The 21,288-nt window shown below is 40.6% G+C and overlaps 1 protein-coding gene across 3 annotated transcripts in view; it reads right to left on the bottom strand.

Moving 5' to 3' along the window:
* The window catches only part of NAV2 (neuron navigator 2), a 233,966-nt gene that overhangs the window by 133,407 nt on the left and 79,271 nt on the right, over nucleotides 1-21,288 (bottom strand). For all 3 annotated transcript variants that reach the window (XM_075713174.1, XM_075713175.1, XM_075713176.1), the window contains exons 4-5: nucleotides 8,874-8,946; nucleotides 1,320-1,587 (exon numbers count right to left, since the gene is read on the bottom strand). In XM_075713174.1, the coding sequence (XP_075569289.1) occupies nucleotides 1,320-1,587; nucleotides 8,874-8,946 (341 nt within the window). The remainder of the gene's footprint in view (nucleotides 1-1,319; nucleotides 1,588-8,873; nucleotides 8,947-21,288) is intronic.

Below are 21,288 nucleotides of genomic sequence, written 5' to 3'. Positions count from 1 at the left end.
TATTACTCTTTTCTTCATCAGTCTTTTATTATATGTATTTTTCTGCAGAATGTGAGCAATTTCAGTTTAGTATATACTAAGAAAACATGGCATTTAATACCTTCAGGTTAGATATTTTTAAGTTATTTGAAACCCAGCACAATCCACACAATGGACTGAAAGTATCAAAGCAATGTTCAAATGGTCCCAGGCATCTCTGCATGTTTTTGACAGAAAAGTCGCAGTTCAAATACATCTTTGTTTCACAGTAATTATTTCCTGTACAATTTTATGCATGCTGTAGCAATACTATGTTTTTCAATTACACAAAAACATTGCTTCCACCCAAAATGGGCATGATTCATGAAGACAGACGTAAGCAAAAACCAAGTAAGCTCTCAGTAGCCTCACTTGGAAGGCCTCATTTAAACTGTTTATATTCCTCATAAAGCAGCACTTAGGCTAGCGTTCACTTTAATATTTGTTATTTTAACACAAATAAGCCTTAACTTAATTTGAGATATTTAAAAAAAATCCCCAAAGCCTTCATACTTTAGCAATTGGGCAAATATGGCTTTAGCCTTTAATCCTACCCACTTATCCCCACTCAAACCCTCACTCTCTCAGCAGTGCAAGGGTCGGACAAGCAGAAGGCTGTACATGCATTCACTTGCATGGCACTGCCTTCATAAACTGCTTTTATTCTAACTCGGAAGGAGCACCCCTAGGATTAAAGACATTCGAGGGACAAAGACTCTCTCTACTTACCTGTATTCTGATCTAGGAGCGCCAACAAACACTGATTGTGAAAATTATTTTTCATGTAAGTCAGCAGCATATTATTTTTGATCAATAAGCCTAGATTTGATTTTGACTGTCACCAGCCGTGATGAGCAATTTTCTTTTACCACTGTCAGAGCCTTCCACTTCTTAGGGCTGAAATTCTTGTAAACTGAAAGCCAAAGTTGGTTTCCACATGCCCAAAGTATATATGCTGTAATGGCAACGATATACGTGCTTTGCGAATAGAAAAAAGCAAAAGGAATACTGAGAAAAATGTCCTTATAAAATACTGTAGTTACTTGGTCTAGCCAGTATTTTACACCCTTTAACTGCATATTTTCAGCACAGAGAACGTATTTAAGCACATCTGTTTTGATTTCCAAAGGCGTGAAGTCAATTGCTACCCAGCACTCAATTTCCAACACACTCTTTATTCTAGAGTAGAACTAAAGAAAGAAGTTTCTTTGGCTTTTGAAGACCTTTAACGAGACGAAAAAAAAGAAATAAACAAGGAAAAAAAACCTCACCACCCAACAACTTAAAGGAAATTTCCCCACCTTGACTGCATTTCTGGTTGTGCTTTGAAGGGATGCTGCGCAGCTTGCGGGGGCTGTTGGCACGGCGTCTGGAGCGAAGCTGGCACCTGCTGCTGCGGCACCCCGACCTGGCACTGGGACGGAGGCCCTGCTTGCTGGGACACTGGGGGAGGTTGCTGGGATGGATGGTGGTGCGGTTGCTGTTTCTGTGGCTGCTGCTGCTGTTGCTTGTATCGAGACAGACTGAAGAAAAGGCCCAAGATGGCCTTCAGATTCCCATTCCTGATTTCTGCAAGGCAATGGTCAGAAGTCACTCGTCAGCCACCAGTGGTTGTTTCTCTCCGACGCTGCAACCACTGCAACTCTTCACACCGCGGTCTGAACTCAGTTCCTTTAGCATATGACAGGCTTTCTGCGCATCGAATCGGCATTACAGCTGGTTACCAGTGAGCACCAACTACAAATAAATAACTACTTGCTCCCCTGCGGTGACTGCACAACGTCTTCCACTTCTGCTATAGTCTGTGGGTTAACACCAGTGTGCTTAAAAAGATAGTTCCTTTAAACTAAAGTAACCAAAACAACCAAAACAAAAACCCCGCAACTGTTGTTAACAACATCAGCGTATTAACAACATCGCACTGTAAATGATTTCTCAGTCTTAAATTTGCACGAGGAGGAGAAGCTACTCAATTATCACACAGTATTATATCATTTCTGGAATATCAGGCTAATTGTTTCCACTAAGAAAACCTGATACAAGTTTTGCACTAGAAAATATGATTACTGGGTGAAACAGCTGTATTAAGGCAGATAATTACCAGTTTGATACTATCACAAGCTGATAAAGAATGGATACCCAAGGTACCTAAAGACAGCTTGACAGTGAATGAATAAACCTTTCAATTCCTAAAAGTCACCCTGTTCTTCTACGCAATATCAAATGCAAAAATGTAAAACCAAACAGAAATACAAAGATAAAGACATACCAGAAGGTGCAGTTAACAGCTGTATCATTAACTAATATGCAAAAGCGCCAATTCAGTCTTGCAGACAACCTTAATAATGTGCCATGACTTAACTATTTAGCATTTTTCATTTCCTAAATTTAAAAAGTGATTTTAAAAAAGCTACATTAAACAGCCAAACTTTTGCATGTGCTATATAGACCACTTGAACTAATAAAACTTGCTGTTGCCCTATGCTTTTAAACCCCTCTACCTGGATTAGTGCAAGAGGGGAAGAAAAGGACATGTGGCAAGACAGTGGCCAAGCACAAAACTGAGAATCAGAATTTTAATTTCTGTTCCCAGTTCTGGCCGAAAGGTTGCTCTGACTTTGTAACGGGCCCTGCTCTACCCTTTATTCCCTCTCCCAGCCAACATTTCTGCTCACATTGCTCATCTTCGCTGTGTAACAAGCTTCTGTCCTTAACTCCAAGTCCTTTACCCAGCAAACTCAGGCTCACAGCTTAAAAATTGTATCCCCTTTCTATACCTGCTTCGGTCTCCTTGTCTACCTGTGCCTCAATTTACCTTTTCTTCCTGGCCACTAATCTAACTTACTTTCTTCCTTAAATTTGTTTTGGCCCATGCCCATCTCCTCAGCAACTCCTAGACTTTATCTAAGTGGTCCTGGCCATCACCCAGACCCAGAATATTCCTCTCCTACATCTTGACTAAATTCCTTACCCATTTCTTCCTCCCTGCAGTCTGGCCCCTCCACCAGCGCTCTTTACCATCATAATCATTTCAACAAGGGAAGAGGGCCAATGAGCCCCAGAGTGCTTGAGCAGCCATTTTCTGTCTTCCTTTGTTTTCTTAGCCAATATTAGTCTCTTCCTGGACAGTGAGGTCCCAATGAATCCCACCCGTTTCCCATTTTCCCAGTCCACTCCTGCTCCCGGGCAGTGTCATGCCACAAACCCAGCCTCTTCCCACCGCCATCAGCATCCGCAGCAGGCAGGCTCCTTCTCTCATCTGCCCGTGTTTCGCTAGGGAGGACGTGGATAGAAGTAGACAATAAAGTAAAACAGCCACAAAAGACAGCAAAGCACAGTAAAAAGGATCTCCTTATCTTCAGCAAAGAACTCAAATTACTCATGGGAATCATAAGGAAAGTAGCACTTAATCACAGGCTGAAGCATAACTAAACATAGCCAGAGGCACTGGGAAGCTTAACTGCACAAATATGGGCCAGAAGATAAAAGAAATTACCATGGGTCTGCGTGTTTAAACTTAGCAAAGCTTTATGTTATTGGACTTGATTTCAATGTGAAGTGAGAGGCAATTATAACAATAACCCCACCTAAAACCTGTTGCTTTCTATGTCTGTCATCTTCTGCTGTATTTATTGGAAGAACAACCCACTTCTGACATTTTTCTAAGGCGACCAAAAAATAAAAATAAAAAGAAAAACACCTTTAATGAGTTTCAAAAGAAGCAGTCTCTTTCCCTCTTGGTTTTAAGTAAAACATTTCAAATGGGACTTTCAGAGGTAGTTTTGTTTCTCTTATCTTAAAGAAAGACTGAGGTAATTCGCCTGGCAGTTTGCCCCTGCACTTTGTACAAAAAGAGTATTTCAAAGAGTACTTCAACCTCACTGCACTCTGCCCATCAATGCAGTCTCAACTGCTTCCTGCTTTAAGTCCCCTCCAGTCCATGTGTCAACGTAAAAATACATATTAACTTACATAGAGACAGGCATGTCACCCACCCATTTTAAATTTGGAGCCCCAAATGACTCGTCCTGTATATTTGAAACAAACACTCTAGACATTTGAGAGGAAACTGGAATTTGGTTTTCAGAGAATCCACACAAATCTACCCTTTGGAAATTTCCACACTGGAATATCTCTGTTGCTGCTTGTTTCACCTACAGCGTGAACTTCCACCACTGTAGCTTGCCAATCATCCTTCTTTGTCTTCACAAAAATACACTGGACTCAGTGGAAATTGGAAAAAAAAAAAAGTTCAGGACAAAGAAAAGGTAAAGAATGAAATGTCTGCAAATTATAAATTACTCATTATGTACAGAATACAGATCAAAGCAAACCAATGAAGAAGAAGAAAAATGGTCCATCACTTACTCAGTTAAGCTTGTAAAGCTTATTTTGTATCCGATTCTGTAAAGCACATGGGACTACAAAAATCAGAACTAGTTCATGTGGACTAGACTGGTTAGCCAAACGGGCTAGCAGGAGTACAAATTAAGAATCACTGCACATTCCTTAGCTTGCATCTATCCTGCCAGAAAATAGGGCTGCCATATATACATACATACTATATACCCCTAAAGATAGCAGGTTTCTGCTACTGTCACTTTGCTCTAGCTTCTTATGGTTGACCACTGAGGGATTCTGCATGCAGTCCCCATCAACCCTTCTCAGTTCATTTAAGAGGTGAGACAAGACTGTCTGCTGAACAGAACAAAACAAAACAAAAAATCATGAAATTCTGTCCACAGTGAATGACAGGAGAGGAGAGAAAGTGCCAAAATACCTACAAGCAGGTCTGAATTTAAGACAAAATGTTGAGAAGTAGATATACTTCACAGTCAATCCAGGACACATCATGAAGTACAGACAGACAGACTCACTCAGCCTCAGTCAGTACATGCTCCGGGCTGGCTGGCCTCTAAGCTGACTTTAGGGATCCAAAGCTACCAAAATAGCTCTGGGATGAACTTTGTAGACTCGACTAAGGAATGTGATCTGAATATGAACAATACTGGGAATTTCATAGAAATGAGGAAGGAAAACGCAAGAAAGAATTAATTCCCACCATGCACACTAGATCTGCAGGCATTTTTTGATAATTAAAGAGTAATTTTTTGAAGACTGTGCATAACTGTAACTCAGTGTGGTATCATCAAAGTTTGGCAGCATGGTGTACCCTACTCAAGTACGCTTAAAATAGCGCCGTGGGCTATTTGTGCTGTGGACACAAAGAATTCCACCTTGACACTGGAAAGGACCTAAAGGACCTAAAATGGATGAACTGCAGTACTGCAGAGTGTGCACACTGAAATTCATATACCTACAGAAGCGTGAATGTAATTGCAGAGGCAAAAGCCTAAGCTGAGTTGTGGTTGTTCCAAAGTCTAGTGAGATGTTTTCTTTCATCGCTTAATGGTTTCCTGATTTGCTCAGCTGATCATTATCCAGCCAATCTGTTACCCAGAAGAGGTGCAGCTGCTATCTATGACATCAGTTTGAGTTTCTACTGCACATTTATGTTCTCCATAATCTTCAAAGTCTTGGCAGCAAGGAGATATTGTGTGAAGGAGAGCAAGCTTAGCTGGGCAGCTAAAATTCCAGGAGTCTAAAACCCAGCTTGGTGTGGAAACAAGTTTAAAAGCATGGGTATGGAGAGACAGCTCAAAGTGATGGACAATAAAAAACTGCAGCAAGAAGCGGAAAGAATTTTCCAGCATCCCCCATAGTTTTGTTTAGTAACTACAAATGGATATTTTAGGATTTAAGAATCTTTGAGAAGCGAATCCCTTTTTGGCTCCACGTTGCTGGGGAAGGGGGCCTGTCTCTAGCATAGTATGGTCATCATCAGTGATTGCAGATCCTTAGCATCTTCACTGTATAAATCCACAAAAAAAGACTATGTCTAAGTGGCATGCACATATCAAAGCAAGATTTTTTTAATACTGGAAGGATATGACACATGAAGTCCCAAATTATTTCAACATTTAGGAGTCATCCAAATTGCATTTTTTTATCATTAACTTCCCTCCACACCAAAACAGCACTATTGAAAAACACGTGTTCTCAAGCAACCCAGGAGAGACTTCAATGTTTATTCCCATTTGGAAGCAATAACAATCTTCCACTTCCTCCTAGATGAGGATCAGCCAGTGAAGTAAACAAGGTTATTTGCAGTTGACCTAGCAGGTCTTGGCAACTAGCACAGAAACACTGGCTTGTTTGGTAACGGCACTCTTCATTTTAAGTGATTCTGTGTTCTCTCTTGTTCAGCCTCCTTCCTTAGCAGTTCAGGAATGACTAAGAACAGAAATTGAATTTATTGTTGAATTAAAGTCTTTTAACTTCATTTTGTAAAAAATGTTCCTTCCCTCCCCCTCTCTAGCTGCCACTCTTTTCCTCCACGCGTTAGTGGTGGAGCCAGCAAATGTTCTCATTCATACGTTGGCAGCAAACATTACTGGTCTCTTCTTAGCTTCCGTATGATTTAATATGTTCATTCCTAGACAGTATAAAAGAAAGGACGAAATATAAAATCAGCAAAGCCATGGGATAACCTATATCCTGCTGAGTCTGACTTGTGATTTGGTGGAAGAGCAACGAACATTGATCATGTTGTCCCTTCCCCAGTGCGAACAACACTACGCTGCCGACTTTGCACACTAAGACAGTCTTCCCATCAACTAATCTGCTATTTTTTCTTAGATTTTGCATTGTCTCAAGACAAGTAAATAATGTGAAATTTACTACAGTTTTACAATATTTACATATTATGCCATATTAAAGCTTCTCTTTGGAGGAAAATATTTGTTACTGATGTTCTAATGCAACTTAAGGATACACCACAGAAAAAGACAGCTGACCTTCATCCCCCTCCTCTTCTGCTAGTTGTGGTAACAGCAGGTTAGAATGTACTAAATAACCGTTACTTTGCTTTCCATGTTTACAAACCACCTCAAACTTAGTGAAATTACATTTCAAATACACATTTTTAAGTGGCTTGTAAGATCTCATAGACTAGGATGCGGTAGGGGGCTTCCTTTCAAGGACAGCAAAGAATTCTTTAAGCTGTTTTCCAAATTGTCAAAATGTAATTTTAAACTGTATTTTTTAATAACAGGTTTTTTTAAATAATAGCTTTAATTTTATAGTCATTTGATGAAAGTTGTTATATTTTTGTAATTTTTTTAAAATGTAATGTACATACATAAAACTTGTGTACACGATGGTTTCACCATAAAGTTCATCCACAGTGGTTACCTGCAACATTTCATAAACATCATTTACCATCAATAAGGGAAGGTGTGTTTCAGCTAAGATTTCAAATCATGGTCATAAAGCGCACGGTGCTGGGCTTTGGATTTGTGCCTAAATCAGCGTTGATAAGGCGCTGGTGTTTTGGCTATTGCTGAGCAATACCTGCACAGCGTCAAGGCTTTCTCTTTTTCCTCCCACAGCCCTCCCCAACGAGCAGGCTGGGGGTGGGCAAGAAGCTGGGAAGGGACACAGCCTGGACAGCTGACCCCAGCCGACCACAGGGATATCCAATGCCATACGATGGCACGCTCAGTAATAAAATCCGGGGTGGGTGGCGGGAGGGTGTTGGGGAGGTAGCCATTGCTTGGAAGCTGGCTGGGCACCTGTCTGCTTGGGGGAGGTGGTGAGTGATTGCCTTTGCATCGCTTGTTTTGTTGTTCTCTTCCTCTTTCCTTCACTCATTAAACTACCTTTATCTCCACCCATGCATTTTCTCACTTTTGCCCTTCCTATTCTCTCCAGTGCTTAGCTGCCGGCCAGGGTCAGCCCACCACACCCACACATCCTTTCTTGCCTTCCTTGTTTGAGCTCTAGGATTCCTTCAGAGGAAGAAAATACAGCTTGAAACATACAGGCAATTAAGTTATTCACACACAAGTAAATGTACATGCACAATTTGATGATATAACCTCCTCCTCAAAACTAAATTTGCAAAGAGAGCTTAAAGTCTGCAAATCTAACTTAAAGTCTCACCCGATGCCACACATCCAATTATTCGTTCTGCGATGCTCTGAAGAAGATGTCATATAACATATTCAAAGCGTGCCTTAGCAGCTACCGAACCCAATTGCTTTTCCAGCATATTTAAATGAAAGTATAAGTGAAAGCTGGTGCTGAAGATGACAGAAGTCTGTTTAATCTCTTAATAAGACAGCAGTTAAACAGCTTCTGAGCCAAAAGGTACCATACATCCTGACCTATGTCATGCACTGGCATAAAGGAATACAGTACGCTGAGTCATGTTTGGGTTTCGGAAAAATTCTGGTGCTCTTCAAAAGCACAGTGATTAATTAGAGGTCAAAATGTCTTTTTCTTTTTTGTTTTAGTTCAAAACATTTGGATTTTATTGTTTTGTGCATTTGGAAACAAGCTTTAAAAAAAAAAAATCTTTCTTTAAAAAAAGAAAAGAAAGGCAGACACTTCTGCAGGTAAGAGAATAATTGAAAAATAAGGAAATAGATTTCTCTCTCAAAAGGCAAACAACCGCCAGCAGTTCACTTTAAATGTCTGTAAAATCTACACTCTGATCAATGTATCAGTTATAGAACTTGGATAAGAAATTTCTGGTTTTTAACAGAAAGAAACAAAAGAAGTGACTGAATTCTAATTCGGTCTCATTGATTATTTTTACAGGTCAGCTGTGCAGAGATTAGAGATATATTTTTACCTACCTTTCATACCAAGCTGGGGAAAAACGAGTCAGACTGTTAAAAGTTTAATTATCCATATTAATCTTCCATTACACTCCATGTGTTGGTTACAATCACAAGCAGTAATTCCGGTTCCTCATCCAAAATGAAAGTTTAAACAACCGATTGACTCACCTTCTGCTGACAGCCCCTGTATGTTAATTCCCTTAGCAGCCAAGAAACTCAGGCACGCATCTATGTTTTCAATCTGTTCAAGAACAAACAAAAAAAGAGAGACACGAGAAGAAAAGGCATTGTAATAATTGTTTGCTTTCATCTCCCCCCACCCTTTATTCCACTCAGTCTTTGTATCGCATAAAAAGTCCCTTTGCTCATTATGTGGAAACCATAATATGAAACCTCCTCAGTTACTGAGGTCCTAAATTGATCGAGTATCACGTGGGTCTGGACTTTCTGTTATTTGTACTTGCATGAAGCAAGTTATTTAATACTCTAACCACGGAAGAGGATCACTACATATTTTACTAAAGGGTCAAGGATGTTATGCCAGGATTTTTAACCTACGATAAGTATAACAAACATGAAACCGAAAATAACCATGGAGGCCACATTTGCTTGAGAAGGCAGATTGCCACTTGCTCTTAAGTTGACAGCTGGCAAAAGTTTCCAGCCACAAAAGCAGTCAAATATAAATCTGTAACTGGAAACCTCAGCTGGAATCCAAAAAATGGTCACTCACGACATCCCCCGTGTGTCAGAAACAACAGGCAACTCTGGTCGCTCACTGTGGGGCAAATCCTGCCCTTCAGAGAGACGGTACAACGGCATTAAGTTGCACAGGATGAAATGCATTTTGACCAGGTAGGGTGTTCTGCACAAGTCTGTCTTAGTGACTACAGCTGTTATATACAGGCTGCATTCAAATCCTACCTAACAAAGTGAACTCCAGAAGGGTTGGACGAGTTAGGCATTTTTTCCCCTGGATCTCAACATCACAACAGAGGTCTTGCAGTAGCTTCACACCTACTTTCCCACCAAGCTACCACCAAAGCTCTGCTGTCATATTCAGAAGACGCAGAGATGCCAGCCCCCCCCCAGACCACAGCACTTCCATGCCAAAGCCTACGCTTAGACAGCTTGAGAAGCTACAAGGAACAACATTTTAGGAAGTATCATGTGTTTCATATGTGGTTACACAGAAGACTTTGGGATAATAATACCACTGTGCAATTTTTGCTTTTATCATGGTAATCGGTAAGTGATAAAATAGAGTCTCCATCTTTGAACATCTTGGAAACATTTATTTATTAATTCCCAAAGCATCACAACCAAACACTGCTTTCACTTTATAGGTAAGAAAGTAGACAGACACCAAGCCCCACACTTGCTATCACGTAACGGCCTTTCTTCTGTGAAGCTTGGAGACATCAAAAGGGAACGTGAACGATCCAGTTTCCCTGTCAGCCCCTGCCTGCCCTCAAAAAAAAAAAAATATACAAGCAAGGGCTGCGTGGCATTCTGGAGGCTTAGCTCCCAGCACTTGACCTGTGCTTCCCATCCTTCTCAAAGTAGTAAAAAAGTACAAGGGAAGCTGCCAGAAACCCTTCAGCATGGCTGGCTCTCATGGTACTTTCATTTATTGTCTGTAACAATAAAAACACTCTCTTCTGTTGGGGGGCAGTTATTGTCATTACCTAACCATGATTTCAACAGTTATAAACACCGATATACTCAAAACTTTTAGCAACCTCATTATACTTTGAAATATACTATATCAAAGTATACAAAGTATAGTATACTTCGAGTATACGATATACTTCCAAACCCAGACAGATACCAAAGAATGCATTTCCCGTAATGTTCACACCTTAAAGCTTGTAGCAGGGTGCAGTTCAAAGGTTCATTTGTCCACAGTTCAATGTGATACGACAGCCAATCTCCACCCGTTTCCTTCCTCAGTGCTCAACCACCCTTTCAAGTTTTCAGCATGGCTCTTTTACTGAGGTGATTTGGGACTTTGCCAGAAGGCCAAAGTTTACCTTTTCAAGAATAAACACCACACAAAAGCATCAATCCGTTTCTACCACCTGCACTTCACAAGTCTTTATTCCAAGAACATTTCCAGTCTTCCACAACTGCCGGTAGTTTTCTCCTCTCCTAATGAGGAGGATGACTTAGTTTAAGTGAGTAAAGACAAGCAATATCTCATCTACTCTAGATCTGCAGTTGTAGCAACTCAAAGTAGCTCTTTGAGTCCTGCTCTGCTTCTCTTCCCAGGTCCCTCATCCTTGCTCAAACTCTCCTTTAGGACAGAGTGACCACAGGATTAAGATTTACTTCTGGGTAGCAAGTTCCTCATCCTGCCCTCATCCTTGGTGCAACATAGCAGTCCTTGCTCACTTCCTAATCTCATGCTCATTGCAGAGCCGATTCAAGGACCTCCCTTTAAAATCACTACCACCTCTTTCCTGGGACAAAGCCACAGTTTTTAAGGAGCATTTTAGCCACCTAATTGACACATGCGACTCCCATGCGCAGACTGATGGATGACTCCGCAGCAGAGCACTAATGCTTGAGGTGTGTTTCTGGGACGCAGGTTGAGTGACCTGGACCTCACTGCCTTGGACAGACGGGTTACCTTGCTGCATCAGTTGAAATGCCTGGGTAAAGGCTGTAAGAAGCAGGGGCTTTCTGGTGCTATATTGATCAGCAAAAGAATGCGGGGGGGAAAAAAAATATACAGTAATATAAAATGCAGAAAAAAGACTGCAGAAAGTGGACTACCAAAACCTATGATTTTACATATGATTACATATGATTATTTTACATATGATTTTACAGTCAAGAACTCTTAAGAATCAAAACATTCTAGAAACAGGATAATATCCTATTTCAGTACTTAAGACCAGGCACAATGGAATAAAGATGTAATAACAGAGGCTTGCAAAAGCAAATCGCTTGCGTTCAGAAAATAAAGTACTATGATAAGACCCTACGGGGATGTACAGCATCGCACGTACAAGGGATTAACTAAAAAAATACAACTGAAGGATAAAAAAATCATCAATGATTCTGTTAACATTTACACAGTATCACTTGTGATACTAACAACATTGCATGGCAGAGTGACAGGAATGCTTGAGCAGGGAGCTGTCTTCTACCCTCCCCGAGGTGCTGAGAATGAAAACAGTGATGCTGGGATGCAAGGGATGCAATCACTGATTTTTTCCTACTGTAAAAACTGAAGGTAAGAAAGCTACTGAAATCTTCATATGTCAAACAGCTTAAGGTGTGAATACTATTTTGTGGCCACTTGCCTGAGTGAAGAACCCTAAGCTTGGCTGAATTAGTCTAATGCACCAGAAATCATGTTGCTTGTTTAAAGAGAAGGAATTCCAACAGCGTAACATTTAATTAATTTCACCTATAAAAGCTCCAAGGAAGGATTCTGTCTCTAGCCCCTGCTGTATTAACATAAGAACTAAGTATTTATAATCTGCAAATATTGTTTTATGAAGATCTGCCAGTGCATACAGGGTTGGAGATAGCAAACTATTCTGAAGTAGCAGTATGGTAGTTAGACCATTTAGATGTGTGTACCTAGGAGAGAAGTGAAGTTCCTGGATAGATTAGTACTCAGCTAAGGAAAGACCTAATGACCCTTCGTCATGGTGACTTCCGACACAAAGTACAGCTGCCTCCTTGAAATCACAGTGTTCAGCAGCAAATCATCACTGAGACTCTACGGGCCCTTTCTTGGCCCAGTCCATGTATTGCTTAAATCCTTTAAGCAGATGTGAAAAGACTGGATTTGCCAAAGGGGAGCGTATATATATATTTTTTTTTTTTCCACTGTGAGTTGCAATTGTTTTTTGGCTGACAATTCCGATTTCTCATTTGCTTTGCCAGCAACATTTCACAGAGCAGAAGCAAAGCAGGAATGGTGACAGTTGGATGCTCTCATTTCCCGCCTACCCCAAATAGGGGAAGCTGTGCAAAAGGAGAAGGAAAACCAAGGACAGATATCCACAGTGATTATCGCACTCAGACACATTACCATCAGTGTCCAATGCTGAGCCTGGCTGTGCTGGGTTTGGCTAGGACAGAGTTCATTTTGTTCACAGTAGCTAGTACAGGGCTATGGTTTAGATTTGTGCTGGAAACAGTGTTGATAACACAGGAATGTTTTCATTATTGCTGAGCAGTGCTTACACATAGTCAAGGCCTTTTCTGCTTCTCACCCCACCCCACCAGCGAGCAGGCTGGCAGGGCACAAGAAGCTGGGAGGGGACACGGCCCGGACAGCTGACCCACACTGACCAGAGGGCTATTCCATGCCATATGGTGTCATGCTCAGCATATAGAGCTGGGGGACGAAGAAGGAAGGGGGTGGACATTTGGAGTGATGGCGTTTGTCTTCCCAAGTAACCATTACGCACGATGGAGCCCTGCTTTCCTGGAGATGGCTGAACACCCGCCTGCCCATGGGAAGTAGTCAAAGAATTCCTTGTTTTTGATTTGCTTGTACGCGGCTTTTGCTCTACTTATTAAACTGTCTTATCTAAACCCCCGAGTTTTCTCGCTTTTGCTGTTCCAATTCTCTCCCCCATCCCACTGAGGCGGAGTGAGTGAGCAGCTGTATGGGTCTTAGTTGGTGGTTGGGGTTAAATCACAACACTTGCCTTGTTACACTTCCTGGCCAAAAGCATCAAATGAATCTGCAATTTTGAACCACCGCATACAAACTGTTTCAGGTATAGTTAACTATGAAAGTGCGTAATTGGTCCCACACCCTACATGACAGGTATTTATTCTGAAATGTCCCTAAACGCCAACTGAGGACAGCTGAGCCTGCATGCAAGGGGCTGTCCACCTTGGGGAGCTCCTCCTCCTTTCTTAGAATTAGGACATGATATGAAAAAATAAGAACCCCACAGAATTAAACTTCTGTTCAGACATAAAGTATCAAGTGTCACGCCTCCCATTCTCATATTCGCAGAAGCAAAACACGTTTCAGTCAGCTCCCTGAAAACTTCCTCTTAACTTGAATGTCTGGGTGGCATTTGCTACCTGGCAAGACGGGAGCAGAAGGCATCATGGCTAAGAGGTATCGCACATGCATAACTTTCAAACACCAGACCAGCCCATGGAAGCAGCAGTTGCTTTGTTGCACCGGTGAGACCATCAGCCTCTTGCTAGAAAGGCAGGATTAAAAGCTAGTGGTCACACATATTTATTGATTTCTAAGTACTTTTGTAAAGGACATCGTTGCACACCATTGTTTTCACTCCCACCAGACCTGCACACTCCTTATTCCTTCCTAGCTTCTACACACGTTAAACTCAAGTACACGCAACTTTAACAGCTTCACTGAACTCCTGTGTGTGATCAGAATACATTTATTTAATTCTCATTTCACTATGACTTTCCCAGGTATGTTATTCAGTTTTCCCTGAATAACAGGGAAATCTGATTTTGATTCTCAAAAGTACCCTACAGTAATCATGCATTTCCAACAACACTGGCCACCAGACCCACACAAGCTTTTGCACTTTTCATATAACAGCAATTTCAATTTCTATTCCTGTCAGTGCTAGAAACAAAAGGAGGCAGGAAACATGCCCTGGCCTGTATGAGCAGAATAGGGCATGCCAGAAAAAAAAAACCCCAAACCTAATATCCCCATCCTGGAGCCTATAAAGGGATCCCCATAGGTGGGCACTGATATATGTTGAATGTTGACTATATCTGACAAAGACTTGAATATGGGAACTCTCTACAGCCAAAGCTGTCCGTCCAACTCTGCCAAGTCCAATACACAGGGTAAACTACAACTAGTGCTGCCCTTGGAACAGACACAGATGTTTTTCTCAAACAAAAATCAGAATTAAACTTCCTGTAGGTTCCTTCACTTAGAAACCATGGGAAGTTTCTCATGTTACGATGCAAGACCTCTGCTCCCAACTTTTACAGTGATAGATGCAGAGTTTTATGTGCTTATCCAGAAAACCCACTACTTATATTGAAACTGGTGCTTTCTGTTTAACTTGAGGCTCCATGTTATGTCCTGTACATTAGTTTTCAAAGGAGAAAAAGAAGATTGATTACATGTGAAAGTTTTTAAAGTTTCACAAACCCTTATGCAATATTCCAGCAGACTTCACATACAACATAGAAACAAGGAAAGAGCCTAACACAAGCCGTTTTCAGCAATCTGTTTCTTAAGGCAAAATCTATTCCTCATCTGTATTTTCAGATCAAGCTTTTACACTCAATATTTTTATACCATAAAGTTTAGGAAGAGCCTTAAAAATCTTAAGTTATTACATTGACAACCCTTAAAGCCCTGGAGTTTTGGGGGAGGGAGTATTCTCTCTTCAAATAATGTCTCACTTGCACTATATCCTAAACACAGTTACGTATAAGAAATACCAAGGCAAAATGGCAAATTCCATTTTTCCCAGAAGGATATAAATACTAACTACTATTGCTTTGTTTAAAATAAATCTTCATTAGTAGTTATCCAGATCAAAATCTATCTTTTTTTTAAAGAAAATAATATGTTGCTCCAAGTGTTCACATGCTCCTCCTGACTATTTGGATAAAAACGTCTCTCAAAATTAAGTTTCAGGATTTTGACAGAACTTGGTGGGTATCTTGGAAATGAAATAACAGATGTAACATAAGGGTAAGTGAACCTCATCCATATTCTGAAGCCAGGTTGTAACAGATCTAGCCACAGAAAAAAAATCTATTATCATGGGTACACTGTTTTCACATGTATGCGAAGAGTTGACTCTCTGTTACAATTGCATTATTTTGTTTTTTTAAAGAAAAGGACAGTTTGGGCAGGAACTTAAGGCTAGAGAACTAGCCTACGCCTCATCTCTTCCATCCCCTTCTCTGTGACCCTGGGTAAAACCTCAGCTTTCCTGTGCCTCAGCTCTTCCTCTGGAAATAATGGGACAAATACTCAACATTCACTCACAACATGCCTACATAAATAGAAATGGGGGCAGTAAGCACCACAAAGCTGCGATTCATGATGGCCAAGATTTCTAATCACATCAAAGAGCATCCAAAGGGCATTCTTGTATTGCGAATGGTTTGCCTGAAGGCAATCCTGCGCAACTCAAAGTTAATCTGGTCTGGGAGAGGCAGTCGGAAGAGTTGTAGAAATTTTCCTAGATTATTTTGACATTCAGCTTTTCAGGTTTTTTCCAGGTTTATTTATTCAAAACTGAAACTCTCCTATGAGGAAAAAAATGTAAAGGGTAATTTCTTTGGAAAATATTCCTGGAAATATTATTTTTGGATCAGCTTTTCAGGATCAGGACTTAAATATATTTGAAAAGTTGAAGTGGATAATTTGTGCATAATTTGAAATCTTGAGACATCCTAAATTACAATTTGTTCAGCAACAAGTTCAACTTTGCAAAACAAGTATCAACAGAGTATCTTGCCTCTGGAGAATCATTAATATAGGATACAGATGAAACTCTTTGCCAGTCTCAATAGACACAACTAGATTTTAGCACATACCACACTCACTGTACATTTTTGGCACTAAATCTCTGCTTATGTATAACTAAAGACAGGAACGGATGGGGAGAAACCATGGCTGTGCTCAGTAAGTACATAACGAGGCGGGTGGCAGATCCAATGAATGCTTCATTTCCACCTTCCCTAGCTGCTCGCAGGAGACCCTTTTCTATCAGGGGCTTCCAGACTGGAAGTTATACTTCTAGTGCTGTGCTATGGGGCTTAAATGTAAAATATGATCAATATCTAGCGAACCTGGACTTCTTCCCAAAACATCCTTGAATTCTACATAAAACAATATTTTTAAAATACATAAATGTTTAAAAGGAAGGACTGACACTAAAACCACTCAATGCAGTAAGCACTGGCTCTTCAACACAGTTGTATTTCCTCAAATACTAGCTCAAGTGTTGAAGGCTCTGTATATCATTAACTAGAATTTGCAGCAGTAATCCAGAATTTAATCAAACTCATGTAGAAAGAACTACACAGAACATTTTATCAAAAACAGAGCTTTCACCTCAGAAAAAAGTTTCTTATTAATACTGCTGCACCCTATTAAATGATTAATTATATATATAAAAAAACCCCTACCAGTCAAAAATTAGTTTTCAGCAATGCAAGTAAATTAGAGATCCTCAATTTTTTTGAGTGGGATGACAGTACACCAGCAAACGATCTGGTTTCATTTATTCAAATACACGCAACTAAAGAAGCAGTAATGGTCATCTCATGGCTCCGTCATGTGAGGGACCTCTTGCAATACAGCCACTGACAGTTGTTCATGTCTAAAAAAGATCCCCGGGAAGGGAGCTACCGCCGCAGCCCGTTCCCAGGCGCAGCGTACCCTCTCCGTCTTGGCCGACGCGCACACTTACGTCTCGAGGCCCGAGGGTCACAGCTTCACCTGCTCCCAACTGACTTATTCTGGTGGCTAGAGGGACACCATCACATATGTGCCCCCTCCTTCCTTGCACCTGGATCCTGGATAATATCTCCTACTGAAATTCTCCTGCGTAAGTGCTTCGAACAAGTGCAATAGGACTGTTTGGCGCAGACATTAAATATATAAAAATAATCCCACATAAAAAGCAGAAGAATAAACTTTTCTGGATATGCATTACATTCACAGACTAATTAATTAAAATATCCATTATCACACAGTTACAGTGTATAAACAATGGCTGGAAATTGTGTATTTGTGACAAAAAAAGTTTGTTTCTCTGGGCTGTATAATCCTTCGTAAAACCTATGGTCTCTTTCAGATATTCAAGAGTGAAGAGCTAAGTACTACGTATCCTGTAAAAAGAAATTGCCACACAAACAGCTTTAATTCTTACATCACAAACCTGAGCGAGAAATTTAAAACAATCTTGTTCAATATGAGGTTTCACTGTACTGTTTTTAAGCAGTGCAGCAGACAATGGCGTTTCTGTTGAGAAACTATGCACAACTTGGAAACCAGAATTAAACTATGCGAACATGGGCAGATAGCTTTTTTTATCAACCTAAGCTTTAAACTTGGGTTACTGTGATTTTGCTGCCGTTTTGGAAGACTACAAAGTTTTCTTCACAGCCAGGGTTCAAAAAAAATTAATTAGTTTCCCAGAAAGGAGAAGAAGAATTGAATTTTTACTTCTACCTGCCCTCAAATCAACTTCACCTTTTTTCCTTAGAAAACGGTCAGATAAAGTTAACCCTGAATCAAACCCGTAATTCATCTGTGACAGACTCCAGAAAAATATTTAGTCTGAGCACATTTTTTTGTTCATAATACCAAATTCAACACCAACAGAGTCTTGGTGAAGTTAATACAACCCGCTGCACCTAATACAGCCTCACCAAGAATGCAGTTTCATACATCGCATATGCCCCAACACGTAGGCGTGGGAAGTTAAAGACTGTCATCCATAGTTTCCCATTTTTCCCCATCTATGCAAAACACAGCAAGAAGCTACGTGTTTGCAGAGTATTGCATAAAAGGTGTATTTATGTAATAATTTTACATAAATAATAGGCATGGCAAAAAAGAATTATTTTTCTAGGCTGTGGTGCAGGTGTACATAAGTGAAAGGCATACAGATCTCTGTGTATGTATGTGGAATGACCCTGGCCCCTTAATGCATTTGCTGGTTTGTGTGTTTAGTTCACACAGGGGGTACAACCATAGGTATTCAAAAAGTGTTAATTCAGCTTAAATTAACAATGAAATAAATGATCCAAATCGAATCTGATTCTGCCTTTATAGTTAAGCTCACATCTTCCAGTTTTTCCATAAAAATTACTTTTTAAGTCAGTTGCCCTGTTGCTCTTTATTGAACCTCACACTCTTTCAGAGACAGATGACGTCCTAGTCCTTGCACCACTGTACAGGGCAAAGAATTAGAGCACACCCTCAGGGACCACGAAGGCGATCCCTTATGGGAATGACAGACTGCCATCAGCAGTGTCTCCAAAGGTACCACGTACATCCACCCAACGGACAGAGCAGCTTGCACATACTGCCTTTATCTCCCATCTCCACACACGGAAGAGTTTTGGAAGCCTTTCTCTCCAGAAATTAAAAAAATATCCATTTTAGTGACACTTTATCATACCTTATGGCAGGGAATTGTATATATTGGCCTTTCCCAATCCAGTCTAGCTCTATTTATCATGATATTTTCTATGGAGGGTGATGACGGGGGTGAGGGGGCAGCTTGTGGTTTTATTTCAACTGCAAGCTCTGCAACACAGAAACCTATGATCCAACCACGCCTGTCTCGCTGAAAACAATACACAAATGGTAAGCATAATAGCATAACAACAGTCTGGATCTCTGGAAAAAATAGACAGGGAAAACAAATCTTATCTAGGAGTAATAGTCATTATAAAGTGAGGAAGAAGGACATCTGAATACAAGCAACCTGGCAGATCACCTCTAGTAAATCATTCTTGTCTACATGACAACACGGGTTCATACATGATCAACAGAAACACAGGATGCTTAGAGAAAATGCTTTAAACATTCCTAAACTCAGTATTTGGCCAAGCGCCTCCAAGGCAGTTGAAGGAGCTAAGCTGGTGCCCGCCACTGGCCAGTCTGGCACCGCTCCGGGTAACGTCTTCCCCTCCAGCTAAACTTCAGCTGTGAGGAAACACACCACGGGTTAAGGCCAAAAGATACCCATTTGTTACTGCAGTAACATTAAAACAGACTAAACTTCTAAACATATACTGACAGTAAGATACAAACTCCCCAAGCAAAGCAAGGAGAAGCCTTACCAGAAGACAAAAAGTTCCCTTTACTACATTTCTGAGAACAACCTTGGGGTAGGATATCTTGAAAATATATGGCTATATTTAACCACCAGGATACGTTTCCAAAAATCCTATGCCAGGAATTTGCAGAGGGGAAAAAAAATGCTTGTGATGCTTTTGATCTTCCGGGCAGAGCTGCTCCCCTGAATTAGCAGCACATGCCCAGGCAGCAGAGTCCTCCTCAGCTTTGGGGAACGGGTGGCCAGTCAGCCAGACGTCAGCCCCACCGACCCGGAGGGGTTTGGAGCAACAGCCGTGCAAATTTATTGTGCCTAGCTATGGCAACGTTTAGACAACACCCGGTGTATTAAAATGCTCAAAATGATTAGAGGAGCAGGTTAAAGTGGATGCCTGTTCTTGAAGAACAAAGATAGAATTATTTTCCATGAGAAAAATACAAGTAACTCAGAATATTTAATTTTTTTTTTTTTTTTTTTTACAGCAGTCATACAAAACACATCAGCTCACCCACTTAGTGGATATTACACACACAGAGTTAGCTGCTCAGGTGATACAGATGGTTTCAGCTCATATTATTCCTGCCAACCAAGTCACTGAAATGTACCCAGCTATACCCTTTAAGTATGGGCCATATCACACCAGCAGTCACATTTATTATCGCAACTCTTTGAGAGAAAGAACACAAGTATGTATAGCACATGCCATCCACACAAACAGTAATGAAGATTTCAACATCTCATGCTCTTTTCTCCAATAAAAAAGGATTCATAAAGCGGGAGATGGAGCTAGCAAGGGCCACACTAAGGAGGGAAGTGGACGCCCGGCTCTAACAACTGAATTAAAACTCCCAGTGCTGCTCACTTCAAAACCAGGGTCCCTACCAGGCTGAAGAATTTTCATACAAATTGTTCTTTGACTTTGGGTGCCACATACATTACAGAATAGCTCGTTTTGGGAATACAAGAAATCAGTGAAATATTAAAATGAGTCAAACCGCCATCACTGGTGTAAGGATTCCTTGAAGTGAACATACTGAAAACATAGCCTCCATCTCGACTTTCCTAAAGTCCCTGGGAAGAAATGCAGGCTCTGATCCACACTGCACTCCAATATTCTTCACGTTTGCAAGACAAACAGTAGTAGAAAGACTGAACAGTATTATTTTCCTAGTACAGCTTGGTATCTGCATCAGAAAGGGATGATTCTTGGAAAAACTTCTGGTCAACACACACACAAAAAAATAAATACCTCCTCTTTGTTATTTGATAACACAGATACTTATATACACAAAGTGATCATCCTTAAAAATAATAAAACCCAACCACAAACCCACATGAGAACCACAGTTATTTCCTACTCTATTTATAGGAGGGAACTGTGGTGTTGGTTCAGCCTATATTCCTTTCTGTTGCTCCAAATTGTTGTCCTGGGTGTCCCACAACTTCCCCAGGCTTAGCATGGAAAGATGAGAGTCTGCTTTATCCACCTACAGATTCCCCCATCCTCTTCCCTTCAGCACTGATGGCTTTGCTACCGCTCCGCTCCTTCAGGCTTCAGTAACAAGGGTAACGCGCTATCACTTCTCAGACTTTCACACTTAACATTTTAGTTCTTTCTAGAGTATCATAACCTGTAATTTTTTTTTTTAAATGTTGAACCTTGGAAAACATTTTTTTTTTTTCTCATTAGTCTTTTCCTCATACTTTTTTCTTAAATATATACAGAGGTATGTCTTATCTTTTTCCAGTGCCGTATTTGGTACTTCTTACCTTTACATTCAAGGCGG

The sequence above is a fragment of the Pelecanus crispus genome, chromosome 6 (assembly GCF_030463565.1).
Source record: "Pelecanus crispus isolate bPelCri1 chromosome 6, bPelCri1.pri, whole genome shotgun sequence".
In the NCBI taxonomy this organism is placed as follows: Eukaryota; Metazoa; Chordata; class Aves; order Pelecaniformes; family Pelecanidae; genus Pelecanus; species Pelecanus crispus.
This window is presented reverse-complemented; position numbering and strand designations above follow the sequence as displayed.